At 34.2% G+C, this 24,600-nt stretch overlaps 1 protein-coding gene across 1 annotated transcript in view; it reads right to left on the bottom strand.

Annotated features, from left to right (window-relative positions):
• LOC144974223 (uncharacterized) overlaps positions 1-24,600 on the bottom strand; it is a 38,898-nt gene that overhangs the window by 8,514 nt on the left and 5,784 nt on the right. The window contains exons 2-3 of the mRNA XM_078917143.1: positions 23,309-24,097; positions 10,697-10,905 (exon numbers count right to left, since the gene is read on the bottom strand). Coding sequence (XP_078773269.1) covers positions 10,697-10,905; positions 23,309-23,771 — 672 coding nt within the window. The 5' untranslated portion in view covers positions 23,772-24,097. The remainder of the gene's footprint in view (positions 1-10,696; positions 10,906-23,308; positions 24,098-24,600) is intronic.

Below are 24,600 nucleotides of genomic sequence, written 5' to 3' on the forward strand. Positions count from 1 at the left end.
AAACTATCTCTTATCTTCTTCCTTCCACCAGCCCATTCCCCAGCTCCGTTAGTTTTATCGAAATATTTTACGAATGATAATACTCTGTAACAATGTTTCGTGTTGATGGTTAGGGTGACACCTGGGATGTTGATGATGACGACGAAGATGACGGCGATAATCGTGACGATGGTTAGGTATTATTTCACACAAACAATGAGATAAAGAAGATTGTTGATGAAACTAAGATAAAAGGGGCATCATCAAAGTACGAACCAGTACATTCTATACAATGATGGAATGATAATAGGAAGATAGAGAGAGAGAGAGAAGAGAAAAAAAGTCACAAAACTGAAGGGTATTTTGTATTCGTTAGAAAAAAAATCATTTGTGAAGACATTGATCTTATCTACAAAAAATGGGGTTTGAAATTTAGAAGCATACCAATGCTATACAAAAATATTGATTGGACCCCTGCTGCGGGTTAAGGCATTAATAGCTTTTAAACCTTTAATATCACAAGCAAGATCCAAATCAGATAGGCTGTGAAACCAGCAGGTGGCTGTTGGAGCATCACAAAAGGAAATTGATTAGATAGGAAGTAATTTAGCATAGGGGTAGAGTTGCAGCCAACAACGATGTGTAAGCTGAGAGATTTTTGATCTGGCGCATAAGGATGGAGAGGAAGCATTAATATGAAGCTGCATGAAGCCTGTAATGGTATAAATTCTAGGACGAAAAATAAGGTGGAAGTGTCAGGTTGAAGCTTTTGTCTGGAAAACAAACGAGCAACAAGCAGCACAAATGTCTCTACGTTGTTGACAAAATTGTTTTTATCAGAAATGCCTATTGCGCAAATAATGAAAGCAATGTTACAGGTATAAAGATAGATTTCTCCTTTCCTCCTTTCTCTCTCTCTCTCGTCTATCTCTTTTCCCGGCTCTCCCACCATCTCCTCTCTCCCTCCCTTTTCTCTAAAATAATATAGCTGTTGATTTATTATGCATCCTCTAGGCTTGCAATATTCTATTCGAAGACTCCTCTATATTAATCTGTTTTTGTTTTGTTGTATTTTGGGGGATGGGGGTGTCCCTAGTAAAGTACTTTGGCCGTATAAAAAAAAGTTCATATCTTAAGGTCTCTTTGCGACTATGTGGTCTCGTGGTATGACATTCGCCTTCGGTTTGGAAGGTCCTAGCCAAGGAAGGATTTGATTTCAAAATGTATGACACAGAATATGTTTTGATTTTTCTTTACCAAAAAGTATTTTTGACATTTGTTTTCTTTATTTTAAAAAAAATGTCGGCATGCCTGATGTTTAATTTTGGTCTCCGATAAAAAGAAAGCTGAAGTTCGTCATTTAAGAGAATCGTTCTTTTTCTGATCTTCTCATTGCTTTGACGTGTTAATGCATCATCATTTCCAACTCATTAGAGAGAAAGAGACATTTTTGAAGGGATTTTCAACGGTTATGATCACAGAGAATGCTAACAATTTCAATCGGCAATAAAACTGCACGAAGCAACAACATTGTCGTCCTTTGACAGAACACATAGATACGTTTTGTGAAAAAAAAATAGTCAGGAAACTTACTGAAACCTGTTTATCATTTTATGAAAGACTCATAATCTTGTCCCATTAAGTCTCAACTTGAACACATCGTTGAAATTTCATGTTTGAGACTTTTTGGCAAAATGAGAGTCACTTTAATCGATCGATATTTGAAATAAAAGTATTTTTGTCAAAATGGAACAAGATGAATGAAATTGTTTTGTTGTAAAAGCACGACATAACAGTCCCCCAAGGATTGTCTCATTCTAGATAAGCGATACACATTTTAATATGTCTGCCGTACGGAGAAAATAACAGAAAATAAACCGTAGCGAGACAGAGTTTTTAAAACATTTTTTTATTATAATGTCATCAAAGAGTACTTCTCAATAATAAAACATAAAAATCAACAGGAAAATTGAATATCAAGCAAAACGTTTTTTTCTCTCGTCATTGATACTTGATAAAAATAGAATCACGAAGTTTTTATGCAGTAACAGATTATAGACTTTGCATTATATCAAACTCTACTAAATAATTCAAGAGTGTGCTAAATGGCTTAAGAATGAGATAAAAAGATGTTTTTTGTAGAATATAAAATCTTCCAGGCGCCGGTTTCTTGTTTCTTTGTAAGTTACATTATGCTGCATTGTAAATATTAATTCTGGGAACAATTCACTTAATGCTTCCAATAAAAACGCTTAATTATTTAACAAAACACAAAGATTTTCAAAGAAAGAACGAGCTTAAGAAATGTATTTTTCAATGTTTCCCACAGATATGTTTTCCTTGTTCGAGTCTAACTCATTTAAATTCTATTCATAAATTTATAACAAACAATCTAGCAGACAGAAGATCAAACAACAAACCCCAATTAAAATACAATTTACGTGCAATCCATGATCACACACTGTGTTCAGTATCTGCTCTCTAAGTCTACAAGATCGCAGTGGGGATTCTCTCATTTACTTGAAATCCGGATCATTATCCGGTTTTACTTTTAAAAAAATAATTTCATATTCTCTACGTTGATCAGACAATCCAAAAGACAAATCGCGCCATATTGGTTAAGAGAGGGACATTGCATTGTTTCAGAAACTATTAGATGCGCTTGAAGAACCATTTATTGTCTTGTCGGCTAAAACTGACGACTGTCTTTTAATAAAGATAATGAGAATACATATTTTTCATGGACTGCAGTGCTAATCTATGAAGTCTTTCAACCGCGGAGATATTTTTTTTTACTGTAACATGCGATCAGATTGAATCATGCGTTGTGAAGTAAATAGTGATAGGGAAACAGAATATAACTGAAAATTGTCACGACAAGAGACATATTATACTAAAACACACTCAAGCATTTAAATTTAAAGTAAGTGAGCATGTTGGAAGATTAGAAAATAGGAAGGAAAATAGGCAAATGAACAAATACACCAGCTAGCTAGATGAATAGATAGATAGATAGATATAATGATTGATTGATAGATAGATGGATAGACAGGTAGATAGATAGATAGATAGATAGATAGATAGATAGATAGATAGATAGATAGATAGATAGATAGATAGATAGATAGATAGATAGATAGATAGATAAAAAAAGAAATAATCAATTCACGGTTTATTTATGATTAGATTTAAATGCACAGGGTATTCAAATGTATATTGGCCTAAATCATCCTCCACACGATAATATGATATGATATGATAGATAGATATGTAGATAAATATGTAGGTGAATAGATATAGAGACATATAATTAAACAGAAAACAGTGAGACAAATTAGATAATTAGATAGAAAGATAGATAAAATATTTCAAATATAATTATGATTATTTGACTTCTACAACATTGTTTCAATCGTTAGCTCTCATCAGGAAGTGGAAGTGAAAGTAGATTGTTGTGTTTTTCGTATTTTTCTAGATTCGTATTTATGGAGGTTCGTAATTACATAAAAGGTGTTTCTTTCTATGTCTGCATGAGGATGTTAGTTCCTTTCTTCTGTTGAGTGTTACCATGTTCGGTTTTGTGATGATGAAGAATTTTTCTTCTAAGCAGAGGTTGCAAATCTTAGAAGAGGGAGATTACGACCGTGCTCTAGAGATGATTTTTCTATGTAATGCTGTGTTGTATGTTTTTTTCTTTGAGGTTCCAAATGTGTTCGCTTAGTGTAGTAGAATGTCGTTTGTGCATGTTTCTACGTTTCTGAAGGATAGATAGATAGATAGATAGATAGATAGATAGATAGATAAATAGATAGATAGATAGATATATAGATATATAGATAGATAGATAGATAGATAGATAGATAGATAGATAGATAGATAGATAGATAGATAGATAGATAGATAGCGGAGAAAAATCCGTAGTGAGCTGGACGAAGAGAGAGAGAGAGAGAGAGAGAGAGAGAGAGAGAGAGAGAGAGAGAGAGAGAGAGAGAGAGAGAGTGAGAGATGGTTGACCATACACAAATATTGTATCCGATGATTTTTACTTCATTTTTTTCTTCTTTTCTTTTAAAATCTATTATTCCAAATATGTGATATCATGATATTCAACTCTTCAATTTTTTATTTAGTTGTTCAATACAATATGTGTTGTTACGATATTATATTTTACTTCAAATAAAAGAATTATGGGATGTCACGCCATTATAGTAACAGGTTTTTGTTTTATTTTGTTTAAATTATCTTTTTATCTTATAAGCATCTAGATTTTGTGAGCGATTATGAATGAAACCCTACCAACTACACCCTCTGACTCTGCGGGACCATTTAATCTGGACAAAGTAGACAGATCCAGCTGATATACAATGCTTTAATTTCTTTAATTTAGAATTTGAAATGTTCATATCGCTATAAAAAATCAATTGTCATTTACATAACAAACTCGTTGCTATTTTATCTGCTCTTGATATTTTGCAAATTAGTTTATCTCTGTTCAATCATAAAGGGGTGAATTGAAATATAAACAACCGAATTAGATTTGTTAACAACACAGCAATTTGTAATAGGGAACATGTCGATAATGATTATGGAGAGAAAACCACTATGTGGGTCTTGTATTTCTTCATGCATGATGAGCGCGAAGGGGACGAGGTGACCGAGTGGAAAGGGCATTGCACTTCTACCTGAGAAACCCGGGTTCGAACCTCGCCTGGGGCTTCTCAGTTTTTCTTTGACCAAGAAACGTATTTATTTATTTTTGTTGTTGTTATTGTCTTTATTATTATTATATTATTATTATTATTATTATATTTTAAATTATTATTATTATTATTATTATTATTATTATCATATAATATATATATATATTATAATATAATTAATAAATATAATTATATATATAAATATAAAATATATATATTATTATTATTATTATTATTATTATTATTATTATTATTATTATTATTATTATATATCTATTATTATTATTATTATTATTATTGTATTATTATATTATTATATTATTATTATTATTATTATATTTTTTTATTATTTTATTTATATATATTATTATTATCCTCATCATCATAATATGGCTGGCGAACAAATTTCAATTATATTGTTTTTTAAAAGTGGTAATGATCAAGGACTTGCACGCTCACACAAATACATTTTTAAACACTCAGTTTCCTCCCCCGCTCTCTCTCTCTCTCTCTCTCTCTCTCTCTCTCTCTCTCTCTCTCTCTCTCTCTCTCTCTCTCTCTCTCTGTATCTATCTCTTTCTCTTTTTGTCTCTTTCTCTCGTATTTAATTGAAGACATTTGGACAGATTTGCTCAATTTCCTTACATCTCTAGACTATTTGACGCAATAATATTATGAGCATGTCTGTGAAGATGATGAAAAAGATACAAAAACATTCTGATTTTGCTGCCTTTGAAATAGAATCGTTTGGTAATTGCAGTTATCAGAGAAGTTTAATTGCTTAAACTTAAAGTAGAAAGCTCTGTGCTTCGAATTTAACGTTTTAAAAAAGGTGGGGGTATCATAATTTTCAAAGAAATTTCCGGGAAACATATCAGGGTGATATTGTCATAACCTACCACTGCATTTAATTTATTATTTTTTTTCGCTATCAAGACCCACTAAAGTAACCCGCTTGAAAATCGACTCAAGTGGACACCCGCTAGGTCGGAATAAAACCCCAACCAGCTCACGTCTCCCCGTCAATTGAAAGCTTATCAAGCCTAACATCGCCCCTGAATGGGAGTCCAACGATCTCCGAACAATCCACCTCTTTTCACCACTGTTAACTCCAATGGATTGCTGAGGGTCTGAGAATTGGCTGATGTTTTCATTTCCGGCCGATTGCATCCCCTATCAGTGGCATTCAGGGTTATTTAGTGGTATTAGATGCGAATGGTAAACAATTCGGCATTGGACCTTTTTTATTTCTTCTACTACCCCGTCGACAAGAGAGCCCCAAAAACCTCCAGGCCAGGCCGTTTGCAGAGCATTTTGTATTGCCGTGTGATAAGAGTTCGGTGTAGGGTTTGAGGTGTGAAGTATAGCGGAAAAACCCCACCATCTTACAATAGGACACGAGGTTAAATCGCCCCTTGCTCGGCATGATGCCTTCTCGGGGGGAAAAAGAAGATGAACAATTTTCAGCGAATGGATCCAAGCCAGAATGAGAGGGACATCCCGCGCCTTTTGATGATGGAATCAAGCCTGTCATCGACACACCGGGAGTGGCCAACCCCCTCCTTTGTGTGTAATTCGTGGATCAATTTCAGCCCATTTCGGGATAGTTGTTACAATCAGAATGGAGAAAGTTAGAGACTTTATCAATTAAACGCAATTTTTAACAGGAACAGGGTGACTGTCTTTGGGTTAGCCTGCCCTTACAAAAATCATAAAAGTTTCATTGTTCAATTTTTTTTTAATTTTTGAAAAAAAAACCCACGCAAGCGGTAGATGTAGTATCTAATTTGAATGAGAAAATAATAATAATAATAATAATAATAATAATAATAATAATAATAATAATAATAATAATAATAATAATAATAATAATAATAATAATCGAGTTGTTGAATTTCAACTTTTCCTCCACTCCACAATCGCGAGGAATCCTCTATTTCAAATTATAAATAACATTTTAAAGAATGAGCCATATTCGCGGCCATACTCCTTCCCACCACATCCTCTTCCATTCTAATTCCATTACTTTTTAAACCCACATCTTCCGCTAATGATCTTTCCCACCGCTGACACATCTCAATCGTCAATTTATCCAATCAGTTAACACTCGTAAACATTAATGATTACTATTATCTACTCTCTCTCTCTCTCTCTCTCTCTCTCTCTCTCTCTCTTTAACTTTCCCTCTCTCTTCTTCTTTATTTCTCTCCCCCCCCCCTCTCTCTCTCTGTCTGCCTCTCCCTCCTTTCTCTCTCTCTCTCTCTCTCTCTCTCTCTCTCTCTCTCTCTCTCCTTTCTCGCTGTCTTCACCAACCCCCTCTTCCCCCCCCCTCTCTCTCTCTCTCGTAGTCTCTCACTTTCTCCGAGTCTCTCTATTAATCTCTCCTCTCCATGTCCGCCTGACTTCCCATCCATACAACCAGCCAACCGAAGCCACTCCATCGCACTTTCACTCTGCCCTTTTCTCATTTTCTTCTTTTAATTTTACCACTTTATTTCATTTTTTATCATGGGAGATGATCTGCGGCCCTAATTCCGCGCTCACAGGGTCTTCAAAGGCGAGTTTATGGGGGATTTCAATTCCATCCAGCACGCTCATCCCCTAGACTATGGGAGGTTCATCATTTCGTCACGAAGCTCACACGCGTTTTGCAGGCCATTCTGGCTCACCTTGTCAAAGATTCATGAGCCACGAAACTTTTGTTGAAAAAAAAAAGAATATCAATGAAATAAAGGACTCGCTGTCTGACGACTAGCAGTCTGCTTCAACTAAATAATAATAAAAAAAGAAATCATTATGTTAAAAATAATGGAAAAGAAAAGAAAAGGAAATGATAATTGCAGTGGTAAAATGATTATGTCATGGATTTCGATAGGTAATCCACATAGAGGTAATGAGTGAGTGAACAGTATTTAAATTTTGGGAGAAGAAAAAGATGAATGAGAAGAGTCGGCCGTGAGAAAGACGGATAGAGGGTACAGCTTATTTAGATTAGATAATATCTGGACTGCTTGATTGATTCAAATTGTAATATTAAATCTTACATTCATAAACAAACAACAGAGAGAGAGAGAGAGATAGGGAGGGAGAGAGAGAGAGAAGGAGGGAGAGAGAGAGAGAGAGAGAGAGAGAGAGAGAGAGAGAGAGAGAGAGAAAGGGAGATAACTGGATATATATATATATATATATATATATATATATAAGAGAGAGAGAGAGAGAGAGAGAGAGAGAGAGAGAGAGAAAGAGAGAGAGAGAGAGAGAGAGAGAGAGAGAGAACAATAAAAGAAATAAAAAGTAAAAAGTATTGGGTGAAAAAAAAACTTCCTGTCGATTTCGACGTTTTATTTTTTAATGTCATTTCATCGATTTTATTGTTTCACTTTACGTGTCAAAGACATATCTACGTTAAATATTAAAAATTAAAAAACAAACAAACAAAAAAAAAAAAACAAAAAAAAAACAACAACTTAGAAACTTGCAGAAACCAAATTTGTCGTTTGATTTTAAAATGCAACTGAACCAAAAATACGTAACAATAATCATAATTTCAAAGGGGAAAATAAATCAAACGTTTTGATACTGTTAAGTTTTAATAAAATACATTGACGCGCATCAAAAAATACATTTGTATAATTAAGATTTTGTTTCTAGGTGTCAAATTCTTGTCGATAATGAGAACGAGTTACGTTTTATTAGCACCCTTATTTATATTAATTTTATTTCATAAAACTTTGGAACAAAAATTGTGCAGTCCAATTAGTTCTGATCCCATATATCTCGTGATTACTATGAGTTAGTCACATGCCTATCTCGTAGCAAGATGTTTTTCGCCATAGTTATAGTTTCAAAAACAAAACAAACAAAAAAAAAAAACAAACAAAAAACAATCATTTAAAAAAGTAATTTTTATCAGCCCCCCCCCCCCCAATATATATACCAATTCCATAAGTGTGATGAATAGGCCTGTATCCTCATGTTTTCTGATTGTTCGTCTTTATCAAATCAATTCAGAATCGGCTGTAAACTGACTGACATATCACCTTTTGTAATTTAGGCCAGAAAGAAAAAAAAATGCTTTTTATTATGTAAGTGGCAGAAAGTGGGTCTGGAAGAACTTAAAATTGAATAAGACATTATCAATAATAATATAATACAAGACAGAACTCGTAACTATCATTTCTATTGTGGCAGTGAAATTAGAATAGAAAATAATGCCCCTCTTAAAAGATCATTCGTGAAATGAATAATATTGAAAATTTTGTAGATGTGAAAGAAGAAGACAAAAACTAATGTAAGTTCACGAAGAACGATTTGCTTGGTTTATCTCCCCTACATGTCAATTACTCAATGGGGATAATTATTATTGGAGATTCTTAAAATCGACGTTAAAATGTCTTGCTGTCTTCATTGTGTACTTCTTGTGCTTGGGAGAGCTATCATTTGCCGCAATGTCCTCTCAATCTTTTAATTGAGTAACATAATTATGTTGGCTTTTGTGACAACAATATTGTTGGCGCATGTCAATCACAAGTTGTCTGTCTAGATGTCGCAGACAGACAATGGAACTCTGGGTTGTAAAGTGTAAGTGTCGGGGAGAGAGAGAGAGAGAGAGAGAGAGAGAGAGAGAGAGAGAGAGAGAGAGAGAGAGAGAGAGAGAGAGAGAGAGGGGAGAGAAAAAAATATGGCGACAAAAAACATACCTGAATGAGACAAGAAAGAGCAGAGAGAGAGAGAGAGAGAGAGACAGAGAGAGAAACAGAGAAGAAAGGGGGCGAGCACAACACACAACACACAACTAATCACACACAAAGAAAAATAGAAAGAAAGAGAGAAAGAAAGATGTGTACACATACTTAACGATTCAACTTACACGAAACGGAATATTATATCCCGTCTCCATAAAACCAAATGGTTCTAACGTGATATTTTGTTTTGATTTTTCCCCTCTATTCCTTTGTATATTAATCTAATTATTTTTTGTAGTCATTTGTATCCTACATTGTTCAATGTTTAAAGCGATATTTCAAGTGATGATCATGTTTTTTACTGCTATTTATGGTAGATTTGCATGGAATTATTCCAAGTTGCAACAAATACATTTACACACAAATTTGAGTGGCGGCCTATTTGAATTATCGAAAACAGAGTCATCAATCGGATTAAATTATAACAATTATTCTGGATAATCTTAACGTTACTTGATATCCAGTATAATTTAATTTACTTTCACAACAAATATTGTGTTCTAATATTGATATTCTGTCATTTCCGGCGATTTTCAGTATGGCGTCTGTTGAAATATGATCATGATCTTCTCTCAAAATACAGATTAAGATTTGTTGAAAATCGAAACTTGAAAAAAAAATGACGAATGAAAGAAAAGATTGAAACATTTTGAAACAACGTCTCTCCACGTGAAAAATTATCTCGTAAACCTTACAGAATCGGATTAAGTCTTTTACGTTAAGGATTTTGCTTTGCGAAAAACAACGTCCATGATATTATTGATGTTATTCATCCTATGAGAAACTTAACACGAATGAAAAGCGCGCGTTGAACCAGAATCAATGAATATTAATCTGTCAAGGTATAATCTATTAGAAAGTATTCGATAGACCACGAAAAGGTGTTGGTATCTTTTTCTTCCTTGACAACACTTTGTTATGTCATTGACATAAAAATAAAGAAGTGAAAAGATTGAAATAAAACAGTTGATATATTATGACGTTGAGCTATTCTCATTGTCATTTAAGGAGAAAGGAGAAAGGGGATGGAGAAAGTGAGTTTGAGGCAAGTGGGTGGGAAAAGAGCTAGAGAGATTAAGGGAAGGAGAGGAAAGAGAAAGAGAGAAAGAAAGAGAGAGAGAGAGAGAGAGAGAGAGAGAGAGAGAGGATAAAGAAGAGAACGAGTGTGTTTGAGAGAGAGAGAGAGAGAGATGATGATGATGATGATGATGATGATGATGATGATGATGATGATGATGATGATGATGATGATGATTTTAAATATTTCCTCACCTCAACCCTTTCTTCTTTGAGGTCCACCTTATTGGCCAAATCCTCCCGCATCATGACGTCAGGATAGTGAGTTTTCTGGAAAGTTTCCTCCAGCTTCTCCAGCTGTTCCTCCGTGAAGATGGTACGATGGCGGCGCTTCCTCTTCTGGTTGCCCCTAGCTAGATCCACGTGGTTCATGAGATTGCTGAACGGATGGTGGTAAGCGCTGGCTGGAAGTACAAGTGTAACAGAACGATTGTTATTATTGTATTATCGTTAGGATCAATTTTCCATTACCATCAAATTATAAGACAGATCTGTTTTGGATATAAACCAGAGATGAAAATCTGATTTAGAAAGGCATGGATGTATTCTTTGATTCTATTCAGATATTGCTCGTTAATACAACCTTTGTATTGCTAAAATGTTTTAAACATTATTTTCTAGTCTATGTATTTTTCTATTTAGTTCAAAGTTGACGTCTCTGTCTTAAACTTAAGGGCCCGGTTTCCATTGCCACCAAAGAAAAGGGGGGAAAACCCGTACAGATCAGTCTCTTAAAATTGAATGAATTCAGAAGTCGAGAAAGAAGTAAAAGTTTTCCACATAGCCGTTGTAAAAGGGGAAAAAATGAAAGGAAAATTAGTATAGCGAGCTCTTCCACCCCCCCCCCCCCCCCCCCGGCCGCAACCCCGAATAGGTTAAAAAGTTTTTTAAAACAGCGTCCTATGCTAAATGCAGATTTAAATCTCTCGAATGTACGTATCATAGACATCTCTGTCCTTCCGGGAGATAATAAATAGAGAGCGCACTTTCTTTTTAAGACTTTTATTTTAGTGACTCAAGAATTTCAAACTTTACTATTTATAGATAGCAGCATCTTGAAGTCCTAGGCTGCATCGCATTCTGATAAGCTATAAAACCGTCAATGAGACCAAGCGCACCACAGACGACACCGATTTTGGTACAAAGGGAATAGAATGACGTCATGGACCTTGTCAGCGGTGCCATGCCAAGGGCTGTTTGTATAGCTTGAGAATGGCCGAATGCATCAACACATTAGTCTAAATCCCTGGGTCATTTGTCCAGTAGAAGAGTGGACGGATTAGGTGTATGGAGGGACTAGTCAATCCCTCAATCACTGTTTTCATAACACTCGCACGCGACCCAGCACAAATCCAATACAAAAACTGATTGACGGATTGTACACGGTAGATTTGAACTAAAATTACTTAATCTGAATGACGTAGTATGAAGTAGTAATGATTTGTGTTTGCGAGTTCATTCAGTAAAGCCACGATACTTCCAGAATTTACTCTCAGGTGCTTGGGGAAAAATAAATAAAAGGATTTAAAGATTCTTTATGAATGTAGCCATTTTTGCTCTCTTCTTTTTCCACGTTAAAAAAAAAACAAGAATTATTGATAATGATGATGACGATAATGAAGATAATAATAATAATAATAATAATAATAATAATAATAATAATAATAATAATAATAATATAATAATAATAATAATAATAATAATAATAATAATATAATAATAATAATAATAATAATAATAATATTAATAATTAATAATTAATAATAATAATAATAATAATAATATAATAATAATAATAATAATAATAATAATAATAATATAATAATAATAAATAATAATAATAATAATAATAATAATAATAAATATAAGAAAAGAAAATGAAGAAGAAAAGAATAAGAATAATAATAATAATAATAATAAAAATATTATTATTATATTATTATTATTATTATTATTATTATTATTATTATTATTATTATTATTATTATTATTATTATTATTATTTAAAAATACTACTTTTTTAAAGGTTTTTACAATGTAAGACATTAATTGATGTATTTTTGGGCATATTTATGTATATCGTTCAATATCCACTAAACATGCTCAAAGCGCTTTATATGGGGTCCATAACCAACAGCAACATTAACAATTATGACGAAACATAAGCCTAAGTTTCCCCAATTTGTGAGGCTATGTAGTATTGTGGTATGACACTCGCTTTCGGATCGGAAGGTCCTGGGTTTAAGCCTCGCTCGGCGCATAGTTGAGTCCTTGGAAAAGGCTCTTTACTCACATTCTTTCACCGTACTCTGGTGTAAAATGAGTTAACAGCGTTGCCTCTGTCGGAAAAATGGTAATATCGTCTAACAGGCGTCATGTTTCGTTCTAAATGTTACGTGTTGCTGTTGATCAGGGACCCTTTGCAAAGCGCTTTGAGCACGTTTCAAATTGAGGCCATAAATTCACTTTCCAGCGCCTGGTTCACCACAATATGAGGCGATAGCTTACAAATTATGTGGGTATTGTTTGGGCGCAGTGGTATTGCCTGTGGAACGTCTCAGGATTGTACCCATGTAACCAATATCAGACGTTATCCTGAAGACACGTAATCCCGATTATCTGCTAACAAATCCAGATAGTGTTTACTCAGCTTGACTGACGAAGGACTTAGATGACAAAACCCCTAGCAAGCTCCATTACCCTTCAATAACTGTAGTATGTAGTCCCAATGCTAAACTGTGGAAACATTGGCCTGAACCTAAATACAGTGTTTGTTATCAAAGCGGTGTTAAAAGACAGCTTCGGAGATTTGGTCTGGCTTGTGTTAATAGTAAAAGCCATAAATTCCTTGGAGTGCAACTTGACTAATGGGTGTTAAGACTGTTGAAAAGAATATTACACGAAGGCAGAGAATTAGTTGGGGTTATTTTATATATTGAGGCCGAACTCGATAAATGAAAAAAGAATTGAAGTCTGAAGTACTGTCGTGTTCGGAAAAAAGAAACACACACAATAAAATAATTTTGGCTAGAAAACTCGTCTTTTAAATATCTATCGAGTGACCCTCGGCTTGTTGAAAACTCTCAAACCGGAGACTTCTTTGAACAGTTCCTAGAAGTCAAAGGTTTGAGAGTTTTTGACAATAAATGAGGGCCATTTTAATCGATCGCTTTTTGAAGGACGAGTTTTCTTGTCAAAGTTAAAAAAATGTGTTGTTTTTTATTTTTATTTATTTTTTTTTTTTAGAGCATGCGTTATAATAAACACTATATTTTTCTTCAATAGCTATTTGTAAAAGTAACAATGGCTATTCTTAAAATTGAACGCAACTGTTTATTTATTTTTTACTTTTAAAAAGTCGAGTTATTTTCATTACGGTGTCTCGCAAGAATATTATCAATTATTTTGAGATAAAAATGTCGTTAACCCTTACACGATCGGTGCTTCTTCCTTCTCAAAAAATAAGAATAAGAATCCTCATCCCCACTCCATCTTTCCCTCTTTTTATCCTCCCATCCTTTTAAAATTAATCTTTAGTACTTTTTTTTCTTCTGTGTCTTGTTTACTGAATTAAACCATCATTTTCTTAATTCTCTGTAAGCCAAAACGCATTATTATGGTCTCAGTTTAAAAAAATTTTTTATTTCAATGTTGACATCAAGTCACCACTATGATAAAGATCCAAAGACAATCTGTATTTAGAGATATAGATGGATGGACATTTATAGTAAGTTTGTTTAAATTATAAAAGTAAATAGAATAAATAAAAGGGGAAAACCGTAATGAAAAAGGCCGAACCGTTTTGTGTTATCTAACTCAAGTTTAAGCACCATCACAGCTTTTACTACAATTTTAGGCTCCTAGTATAGATAGAATGCGCTTGGCCAAGGAGTTCACAACATTGCCATCCGGAAGTATAACGGACCAACACACAAACTCTGTGTAACCATGAACTTTTATAGTCTGGTTAATACAGTTTAGTGAGAACAACTCACAAACGCGGATGGCAAAAACAATAACAAAGGCCTGAGTGACGTCATCTTCGAACTATCTATAATTTTTCTCTACTCTAGTGCATCCTTTTATTTTTTTGAGGAGTAAAAAGTCAAAACCAGGTCTGGGTTGGATACTTGATTAATTTACGTGACGATTTTTGTAGGAGATCTCATGGTCATGAGTGTGATCCGAAAAAAAGAAATGTAATGCATGAAGTGGCAACAACAAAAACAACAACGACGACGACAACAACAACAGCAACAAAACAAACAAAAAACGACAATAGTAATAGCAGCAAGAACAAACAGCGACGGAGGAAAAAAAAATATGAATAAAAAGATAATAAAACAAAAAATAACAACAACAAAAAAAAAATAGATAAATAAAACGTTGAGTACAACATCATATTTGGAGCTTGTCAAGCATAGTACAATTTCGTACCGTTCTGCTCTTCCTTTGTCAATGGGTATAAACGATATTATCATATATATGGACTGTGATACACATCGCGTATTAGACATCATAATACCCCACTAGTTAATGACGATGTTCATCAAACCGGAATATCCCCTCTATTTTAATGCCAATGGGCGCGCTGGAACATCAAAAGGATGAAAAGCGACGGGACAAAATAAATGTGTTTACCTAAGGTAGTTAGAATGCTGATCCACTAGACTGTGGTATGAATCGATTACAATCGCTAGGTGACCTCTCTCACCAGTCAGCCAACCAAAAACTGACATACTACGACGATGACGATAGTGATGATAATGGTGATCATGATGGTGGTGATGATGATGATGTTTATGATGATAATGATGAAAAATATGACAATAATATGAGCGATGCCAACTCGCGGTGTTTTGTAAATGAAGGAATTTTGATGAGTGACTAACAGCTAACTCTACTTTTAATTTGTAAAAAATAAACACACTCACCAATCAATCACCTGAAAACACACACTACGATAACGATAATGATGATATGATGATAATGCTGACGACGACGACGACGATGATGATGATGATGATGACAATGCCAATGGTGCCAACTCTTGGCAGAAAAAAACCTAATACTTTATAATAAGTAAGATTTGGATCCTTGGATTAGGCACTAAATAATATGATTAAATATTAAGATTCTTGTGTTCGTTTGATTATTGATACTAGATAGTACACAATAGGCGTTGCACCGCATGAAATGAAGTCTAAGCGACCTGCTGAGAGACTGCATTTAATCATCGATTTTTCGAAGAAGAAAAAAAAAAAGGAATTATGCGTAATAGATGTGAAAAAATCCTAGAATATTGGCAACCCCGATAATGTTTGGGTGGATTCAGTGTATTTATTTATCGTAGACATCAATCAGGATTGTGCAGGGACTGTAGGACTGGTTGTATTAATAGGTTAGGGGTTTAGGGATGGTCTGAGCAAATACAAAATACACTGGTTACTTGGCACTAGGATGACATCTCATAATGTTTGGGGCTATTATTATTTAGTTTATCCCCATTCTCTCTCTCTCTCTCTCTCTCTCTCTCTCTCTCTCTCTCTCTCTCTCTCTCTCTCTCTCTCTTCATCCACTCACTGTTCCATCAATCTATCAATTCATCAATCCATTCATCCATCAATCCGCCCATCCATACTTCCATCTATCTATCTATCAATCTATCTACCTATTTATCCATCTATTCATCTCTATCCAGGAGCCTATCTATCTATCTATCTATCTATCTATCTATATATATATATATATATATATATATATATATATATATATATATATATATTAGCCATATCAACTTCTCTCATCCAATAAATTTCAATCAATCCCAATCAACTAATCAAAACAGTCAGAAGAGAATGACCAAACACTGAGTTAGTAAACAGGTGTAAAAATCAATAGATAAATGAATCAATCAAGCTATCAACTACTCGCACAAAGACAATCCTTTAATCAATAAATATATAAAAATAAAGAATTAATTATCTCTTTTTCCCCCTTAATTTATATGGTAATCACGCATTACGAGAACTACAACGTATTTACTCGATTAACAATAATTTATCCTCGCTAATACTGATCAGTCCCCAATTGTGTTATAACTTTGCATCTATTAATGCTTGCATTTGTCGTTTTTCGTCATTCGTCTATTTAAAAAAAATATATTTGCGCAGTGACTGAATGGGTGGAAGAATAAAAGCCATCACATATGATTGTCACAGCATGAGACTTATGGTGTATTCTAAAGAAGAGCATAGGGGGCAAACGTCATGATTATGAATATTAGGCGTGTAATGACTTCAATATGTCGGGCCTTATTATAACATTCCATAACTGATGGATCCTCATACCATTTTCAACGTCCTCGTATGTCACAATCAGTGGGATCAACATGTGTCAGAGGACCTGGTTAGCGTTCTGTCAGGCAGCATGGCCCTAAATGGCCCGCAGGCCCCCCTGCAAAGGGCCCCAAGGGAGGATAAACTGCTTATCCACAAGAGACACGAACAGATCACTTGACGCAATAACAAGGATGTTTTAACCAGATCAAAAGATATAACGCCGGCGCCATACGCTTTTAACATCCTGTTAGCAGTTAGTTGCCTCATCTGGTGAGTCCCAGAGCCTAAAAAAAGAATTGATTGATTAACTATGTTCGCCCTGTCATTTTAGGGATGTTTAGTATTCATGGCATTGTTTTAATGGAATTACACATCCGAAGTGCACATCCGACATGAGATTTCAAGAGATATCGCAAAATTCTACGAGATTCAACGAGATGATACCGAGTACCTTGTCACATCGCTGCATGATGCTCACCATTGTTTTCTCGCCGAAAAAAAAAGAGTTTGAAAACATTGTGTCAGATATGAGCGGATGATACAATCTCTTGTATTCCCTCGTGTTTTAAATTAGGTAACACAGGCGCATGGATAATACTTATCGCTGTGTTTTACAAGCAAGTTATCAGAAAAAGACATGGACACTTGCTGTTTTGTAATCCACTTGGGATCGATCGCACATGAAAAAAAAAAACTCCCACTTATTCCATTTTTGTGAAGAGTAATTTTTCTGGTAAAATGACACAATATTGTATTATGAGAATGTAGCTCAAATTCGCTCACATTCGCTTTGATAATCACAGGAGTGTTAATCATAATGCAGCCAAACTAAGTTTCCGCGTCCATGCGATTGTATAACAATGGCGATAATCATTTTTCATCGCAGATAAGCCTAAATTTGATTCATTGTCGATAATTAGTTGTTACAAAATTATGAAGTTTATCTCAAAGACATGTGAATTATAATCTCCCATGCAGATCTTTAGCAGATGCCGCTAAGTTGATGGTTATTCTATTATGGGGAAAACATTTTGCAAAACAGCTTGTTTTGTTCTCATTAGAATGATTCACCACGCGATAAAATTGTCCTTAGAAAATACATAAAATAAAAGTTGATAAAGACAAAACACTTAATGTTGAAAAGTCGTGGTGAGGAAGGTCAATGTTGAACTGTAAAAGGAACTGAAATAAAGAGGGTGTCTTCATTTTTATCAACAATCAAATAAATTAGAACCTTTTAAAAATACAACCATCACGCTGCGTTATTGGTTAAATCATTTTGAAAATGTTTGAAGATATTAAAGTTGAAAAGAGCGGAACTGTGAAATTTTGTTCGTTTTTTTTTTTTGTTGTCAATTCAAAAATGTATGTTTATATTTCTTATCTTCTGTAGGTATTGGTGGTATTACGATTGTATATTTTTTTTATTTTCTTGTTCGTGGTTATAAATGGTATCAGTTTATTTTTTGGTTCCATTTACCATTTTTTTCCACTTTCATGTATGTTGTCATCAAATTGTGTGATTTATTGGCGAAAGCCTAAGATTGCATAAACTTTGAAACTTAAAAAAAAAACTTTGAAACTTATCCATCAAGCACAGAAACTTAATCAAAATCTCATATTTTTTAAAAATATATATAAATTCAAGTTTAGCATCCAACCCACCTGGACTTAATACCGTTTTGAGACGATTGCTTACAAATGAATATCCTCGTTGTTAAAACTTATAGAAGCAACGGTGTCTCGAAGTATTTAGCAATATGCTGCATATGTGATATGGGCCGATAAATATGACTTTCTAGATGTCTAGAAACCCATGGCAACAGATGATCTGGATCCTTACGCTGTTGCAAAAGTAATGAAATGACTTGCTGAAATACTTTATATACTTTATACTACTCGTACCTTCCCCTAGCTAGGTCGTCCCACTTTGCAGCTTCGATTGTTTTCGTGATTTATGCGTGAAAAGGACAATAAATAGATAGCTTGTTTTTCTGTAACGAGGTTCTTTGTGAGTGTTTTTTTTTTCGTTGTTGTTGTTTTGTTATTTTTTGTTGTTGTTTTTCTTTTGTAAACCAAACTAAATTGTAGATTGTCTGTGCAACGCTTTATCAGCATCATAATACCATTTATCAAGCGCAAATAATACGTGGATACAGGTGGTGATAAATATTGTAAGACTATTTATTGTACAATTAGATGTACCAACAGACCAGAACTGAATATTTTACAGAATCGCAAGCTGTGAATAACAATAGATTTACCATAACTATAAAAAATCACAATGGTAGGTGATGAGTATATAACGCTAATCGGCATCACAATTTGCTCAGTTACGCTTCAGAGCGTGGATACTTAAAAATACAATTAAAAACTTGAGCTTTTATAGAGTGCAATATCCACTAAACGTGCTCAAAGCAATTTACAAGTGTCCCTGACCCACAACAACACGTAACACGTAGAACGAGACATGACGCCTGTTAGGCGATGTTACAATTTTTCCGACAGAGACAACGCTGTTAACGGCCAGGTACTCATTATACACCTGAGTAGGGTGAAAGAATGTGAGTAAAGAGCCTTTTCCAAGGGCAGAGCTATGCGTCGAGTGAGGCTCGAAACCAGGACCTTCCAATTCGAAAGATAGTGTCATACCACAAGACCACATAACCGCACAATGAACACTACAAACCCACATTATAACTCTCATTGCACAAAAAACTAGATACCTTGCTATCCCCATTTACCCCTATTCTTCTCTATTTTATTTTTTTTTAATTCTCGCTCACTCTTCCCTTAGTATCCGTTCGCACAGATGCAAGCGTTCAGCTGTTTTCTTTTGTTTGTTTGTTTATCTGTTTTCTAAATTTTAGGAGCGAAAAGACACCGTATAACTAAATCAAGGGAGTTATTGTGTGGTCTAGTAGTATGACACTCGCTTTCGGACCGGAATGTCCAGGGTTCGAGTCCCGCTCTGAGCAACGCAAAGTTGAGTCCTTGGAAAATATTATTTACTCTCAATGTATTCATGTGTAAAATGAGTACCTGACCGTTAATAGCGTTGTCTTTGTCATGAGAAAAAGTAATATCGTTTAACTATTGCTGTTGGCTAAGGACCTTGCAAAGCGCTTTGAGCACATTTAGTGGATATTGCTCTGTATAGATTCTCTGTTTTTATTACTCCCTGATTAACCAATTCCCGAAAGAGACATTTTGAATTTTTAAATTATTTTTTTTGCCTCCTTATGCATTACACTTTTTGGGGATCAAACTCATAACCAAATCTTAGTATAATTGCTAAAATCGTCACGTAAATCAACCAAAAATCCAACCCAGGCCTACTATAAACTTTTCCCAACCTCAAAAATTAATAAGAATAACTAGAAAAGAGAAAAATGATACTATACACTATAGTTTCAAATTTTAAAAAAAGCTAAGAAACGTATACGAGTTTGATAATACAAACAATTGTGGACTTTTTCATTGCATTTTAATACACACACACACACACACACACACACACACACACACATATATATATATATATATATATATATGTATATATATATATATACATTGAAGAGTTAACAAACCAACAATAGATGTTTATATATTATCTAAGAAATATTTTCTTTGGATCTTTATCACGTGCAGTCTCTCTCTCTCTCTCTCTCTCTCTCTCTCTCTCTCTCTCTCTCTCTCTCTCTCTTCAATATCAATCTTGTGTCTCACTCTCATCGTTACATCATATTGCATTTTGTATCATCTTGTCTCTCAGCGTTACATCGTATTGCATTTTGTATTTGCTGTGTAGAAACTCAAATCGACCTAGACTATATCCATTACAATGATTAACAATTGTATGATCTAACAGAGATAACGTGTATGACGTGAGTAGTACCTAATATGTGGAGTGGGTAAGATTATGTAAATTATATGCTGACGTCTTTACAGAGACTCTTTAAAATTAAATAATACTTCAAATACCTTAAAACTTTAATTCAATTGTTTTGCAGTTTATACTTACCGCTGTAAATATACGACTGTTGGTAGATATAGTTAATCGATGTTCTTTTGAATTTTGTAAGTCAGTGTACAGATATATGGTTTGTTTATTTATAGGTGTTTTACAGTGTTTGCATCTTTGTCGGCCAAGGATAATTGCTGCGTCAGAAAATACATGTATGAAGACAATGGGGAAACGTCGAAGAGATCTTGATTGATCTTTTGGCCAAATTTGATCATAAATGGCCAATATAATGTAAGATAATGACAAAAATTGGATTTTTCAATTTGACCCTTTTAAGAATAGATAATATACTAGAAACCAACTGTATGTCGCCGGTTTGTACTCAAAAGCTTATAGACATTGGTTTACAGAAAATTGAACATCACGCAGTATTAGCTGATTAAAAATTTAATGCTCTGATAAAAGGCAAATGAATCGACAAAAAAAAAACAAAAAAAAAAAAGAAAAGAAAAATACAGACAAGAGAGGTAAAATAGTATCATAATATACATTCTACATACAGGATTAAACAGTGAATTGCCGTACTCTGGAAAAACTCGTATTTTAACATTTTTGCCAGAAAACCTGTCCGAAAAATATCGATCGATTTAAATGATCCCCGTCTTGGAAAAAAATACCTCTCAAACCTGGGACTGTAAGAAAGACTTTGCGAACTCACAGATTTGAGAGTTTTTGCCAAGATAAGACATTTTGATACGTCCGAGTCATTTTCATGACACCCAATGAAGAACTATGATGCTGTAATCTGAAACGATGGGCGTGTGCTGTCTCGTTTTAACATTGTATTATTGTATTTTCGTGTTCTCTTTTTTATTTATTTAAACATAGATCTTTAAAATAAATTAATTTTCTATTGCTATTTAACTGATTCACGCTTCATCTGTAAATAAACACAATTTACACAAATCAATTGTAACAAATCGACTCAAAAACGGTATTATGTCAGTTTGAGCCAGATGCTAAAAATAAAGTCAAATTAAGTCAAACTGTTCAAAAATATGAAAGTTTGGTGTTTATTGCTCTAAAATATGAAATTCATTCCCCTTAATTCAATACATAAATTCAACTCAAGTCTGATATATATATATATACAGTTGTAACCCATGGCATCAAAACTCTATATCGAGACGGTTAAGATGCTGGAAATAGGATCTATATATCCGATAATATATATATATATATATATATATATATATATATATATATATATATATATATATATATATCGGATATATAGATCCTATTTCCAGCATCTTAACCGTCTCGATATAGAGTTTTGATGCCATGGGTTACAACTGTAAGGAACAAAGTTATGTCATTCATCTCCGATTTAACATCACTCTCTGAAGGTTTGACAAATAACGCAAAATAATTCATGCTAAAATCAGCTAAGTTAATGTAGAGTATTCTTTTCCTCCTTAAATAAATGCATCAACCACTTCGTTTCGTTTCGATAATTATAATTAAAAGGCTTAATCAAATCGATAGAGGGAGTTAATGGGATAAAGTGATAGAATTAACCCCACGAAAACAACAACAGTAACCATTAACCTGCCGATTACACAGATTTGGGTTCTCAATGCCCGGCCACTGTTGGGCCATAACCGAGCGTATTAAACGTGTTAGAGGCTTTATCGCCATAGATAATCAAAATCGTTAATTCGTTATAACGACAACAGCTGCTGCTGCTCGCTGTTTATAACGAATGAAACAATGAATGAATGAATAAAAGCTTATTATTTTAATCGATGCATTGGTTCTTCATATATATATATATATATATATATATATATATATATATATATATATAAATTCATTACATTTTTATTATGCTCGGATCGTGTACTGCGCTAAGCATGATTTTATGTACGTATTGTATAATTAAATATATTGTCTTTTATTTTCTATCAAACTCCGATTAATATTCCCAGCGCATAAGCTCACAATAGCACGCATGTGTCATGTGCTTATGTTTTAGTACGTATAGCATCGTTGTACGCGATGACATGATAAAATCTGAATAAAATAATCTACTTATCATACTGAACATTGTTGGTAATTTTTTTAAAAGTAGAACTTTTTGGACTTCAGTACAACTTTAGTAACTGAGATACGATTTTTCTCAAAGTCAGACTTGGGTCAAAGGAGAACTGACACATTTACAAAAATCTTGAACATAATTCTCATTTTTTTTATTAATGGATAAATTTAGATTTTAAATTTAGATTTTTAAATAGATTTTAAATTTTGTTGTTTTTTTTTACACTGAAAAAAAGACTTCGGTTCCCCCCCCCCCCCCCCCCACCTCCGTATTATATATTTCAACTGGGGAAAGTGTCTTAGACGAAAAGCATAGCTTATTGATGGTTTTGGAGGAAAAGATAAACCTCGAAAAGAGATAAGACACTCAACAAAATCAATTATATAATTGTGACTTACCTAACAATTCCGGTGCTGGAACAGGAAGACTCGGGTATGGAAAATAGGGGCTAGGTCTATGAGTGGTTGCCGCTGCTGCTGCCGCTACGAAGCTGGGAGGAGGGGCCGTCGGGCGACTGAGGATATTGTCGATGCTGAATGCATTTCCGGTTACTGCCGAAGCTGCCGAGGACATTGCACTGGTGAAACTATTGTGACAAGATTTGAGATGTTCAGCTGTGAGAGCTGCAGAAAGACCGCCAATGCCTCCGTAGAAGTGCGCGGCTAGAGCGGGATGAAAATAGGGCGCCAGCGGCCAATTGTCCAACACAGCCCTGGTAGCAGCTGGGTGGAATGGGGAAGTAGGAATGGGACTGGGGTCTGTGTCCAGTTTGAGTTTGAGGTCTTCTTGGAGTCTGTCGGATGAGGGAAAGACGTGGGGAGGAACCCGAGGTGGGAGATCTTTGTCGACGGATCGAAGCATGTTGATTGGATATTTTCCTGAAGGGTTTGATTGGTGTAAGACTTCTTTGCAGGTCCTTAATGTTGCAATTTGTGCAGAACAACGCCGTCACTCTTTGATGACGATTATTTTTGAATAATTTTAAATTGTCAGCGTTATGAGTTAGTTGTTTATAATGATCTTAGAGTCAATATTAAAAACTTTTGGTGCAGACAATACATCCCTCATTTTTAAAAACCTTTTTCAATTTCAGAATCGACAGTATATTCAACAATGTATGCTCTAAATTGATGGACATGGAAGTGAATTCTCAATCTTGTTCTCATCGATTTAGCTGAGAAAAGAATCTGAAAAGAGAAACAAAACAATACTTTGTGATAATCGTAATTGAATCCAAGGTAACATATTGTGTGCAAGTAGAGTCTAGACGGTCTATGTGCTTTAAAAAATAAGAAGAAAAAAAGAGGCATTTTTATGTGTGGTTTATTATCGATCTACATGGAATAATAATATACTAATCGTTTTTACTTCTTTCTAATCGTATTAGCCTCCTTTCTACTTCCACATTGTAGGAACTTCTATGACACGGGTTGTTTTTAGATAACTAATGAAAGAACATAATATAAAGTATTAAATTTCAACTAAAACAAACAATCAAACAAGCAAAGAAACAAACAAATAATCCCTCTCCTCCATACTAATATCTAAAAAAGAGAATTTGCTATAGTTATGATTCCGAAAAAATGTGTCTTCACCGGGGATGGTTACTCGAGATCAATCGAGTCTTCTAATGCGAATGGTATTTATATTAAAAGGGCTTTACTTGGCGGCTTATACTTAAATGTTTAAA

Source organism: Berghia stephanieae, chromosome 1 (assembly GCF_034508935.2).
Source record: "Berghia stephanieae isolate SIO BIC M18660-M18661 chromosome 1, UCSD_Bste_1.3, whole genome shotgun sequence".
Classification (NCBI taxonomy): Eukaryota; Metazoa; Mollusca; class Gastropoda; order Nudibranchia; family Aeolidiidae; genus Berghia; species Berghia stephanieae.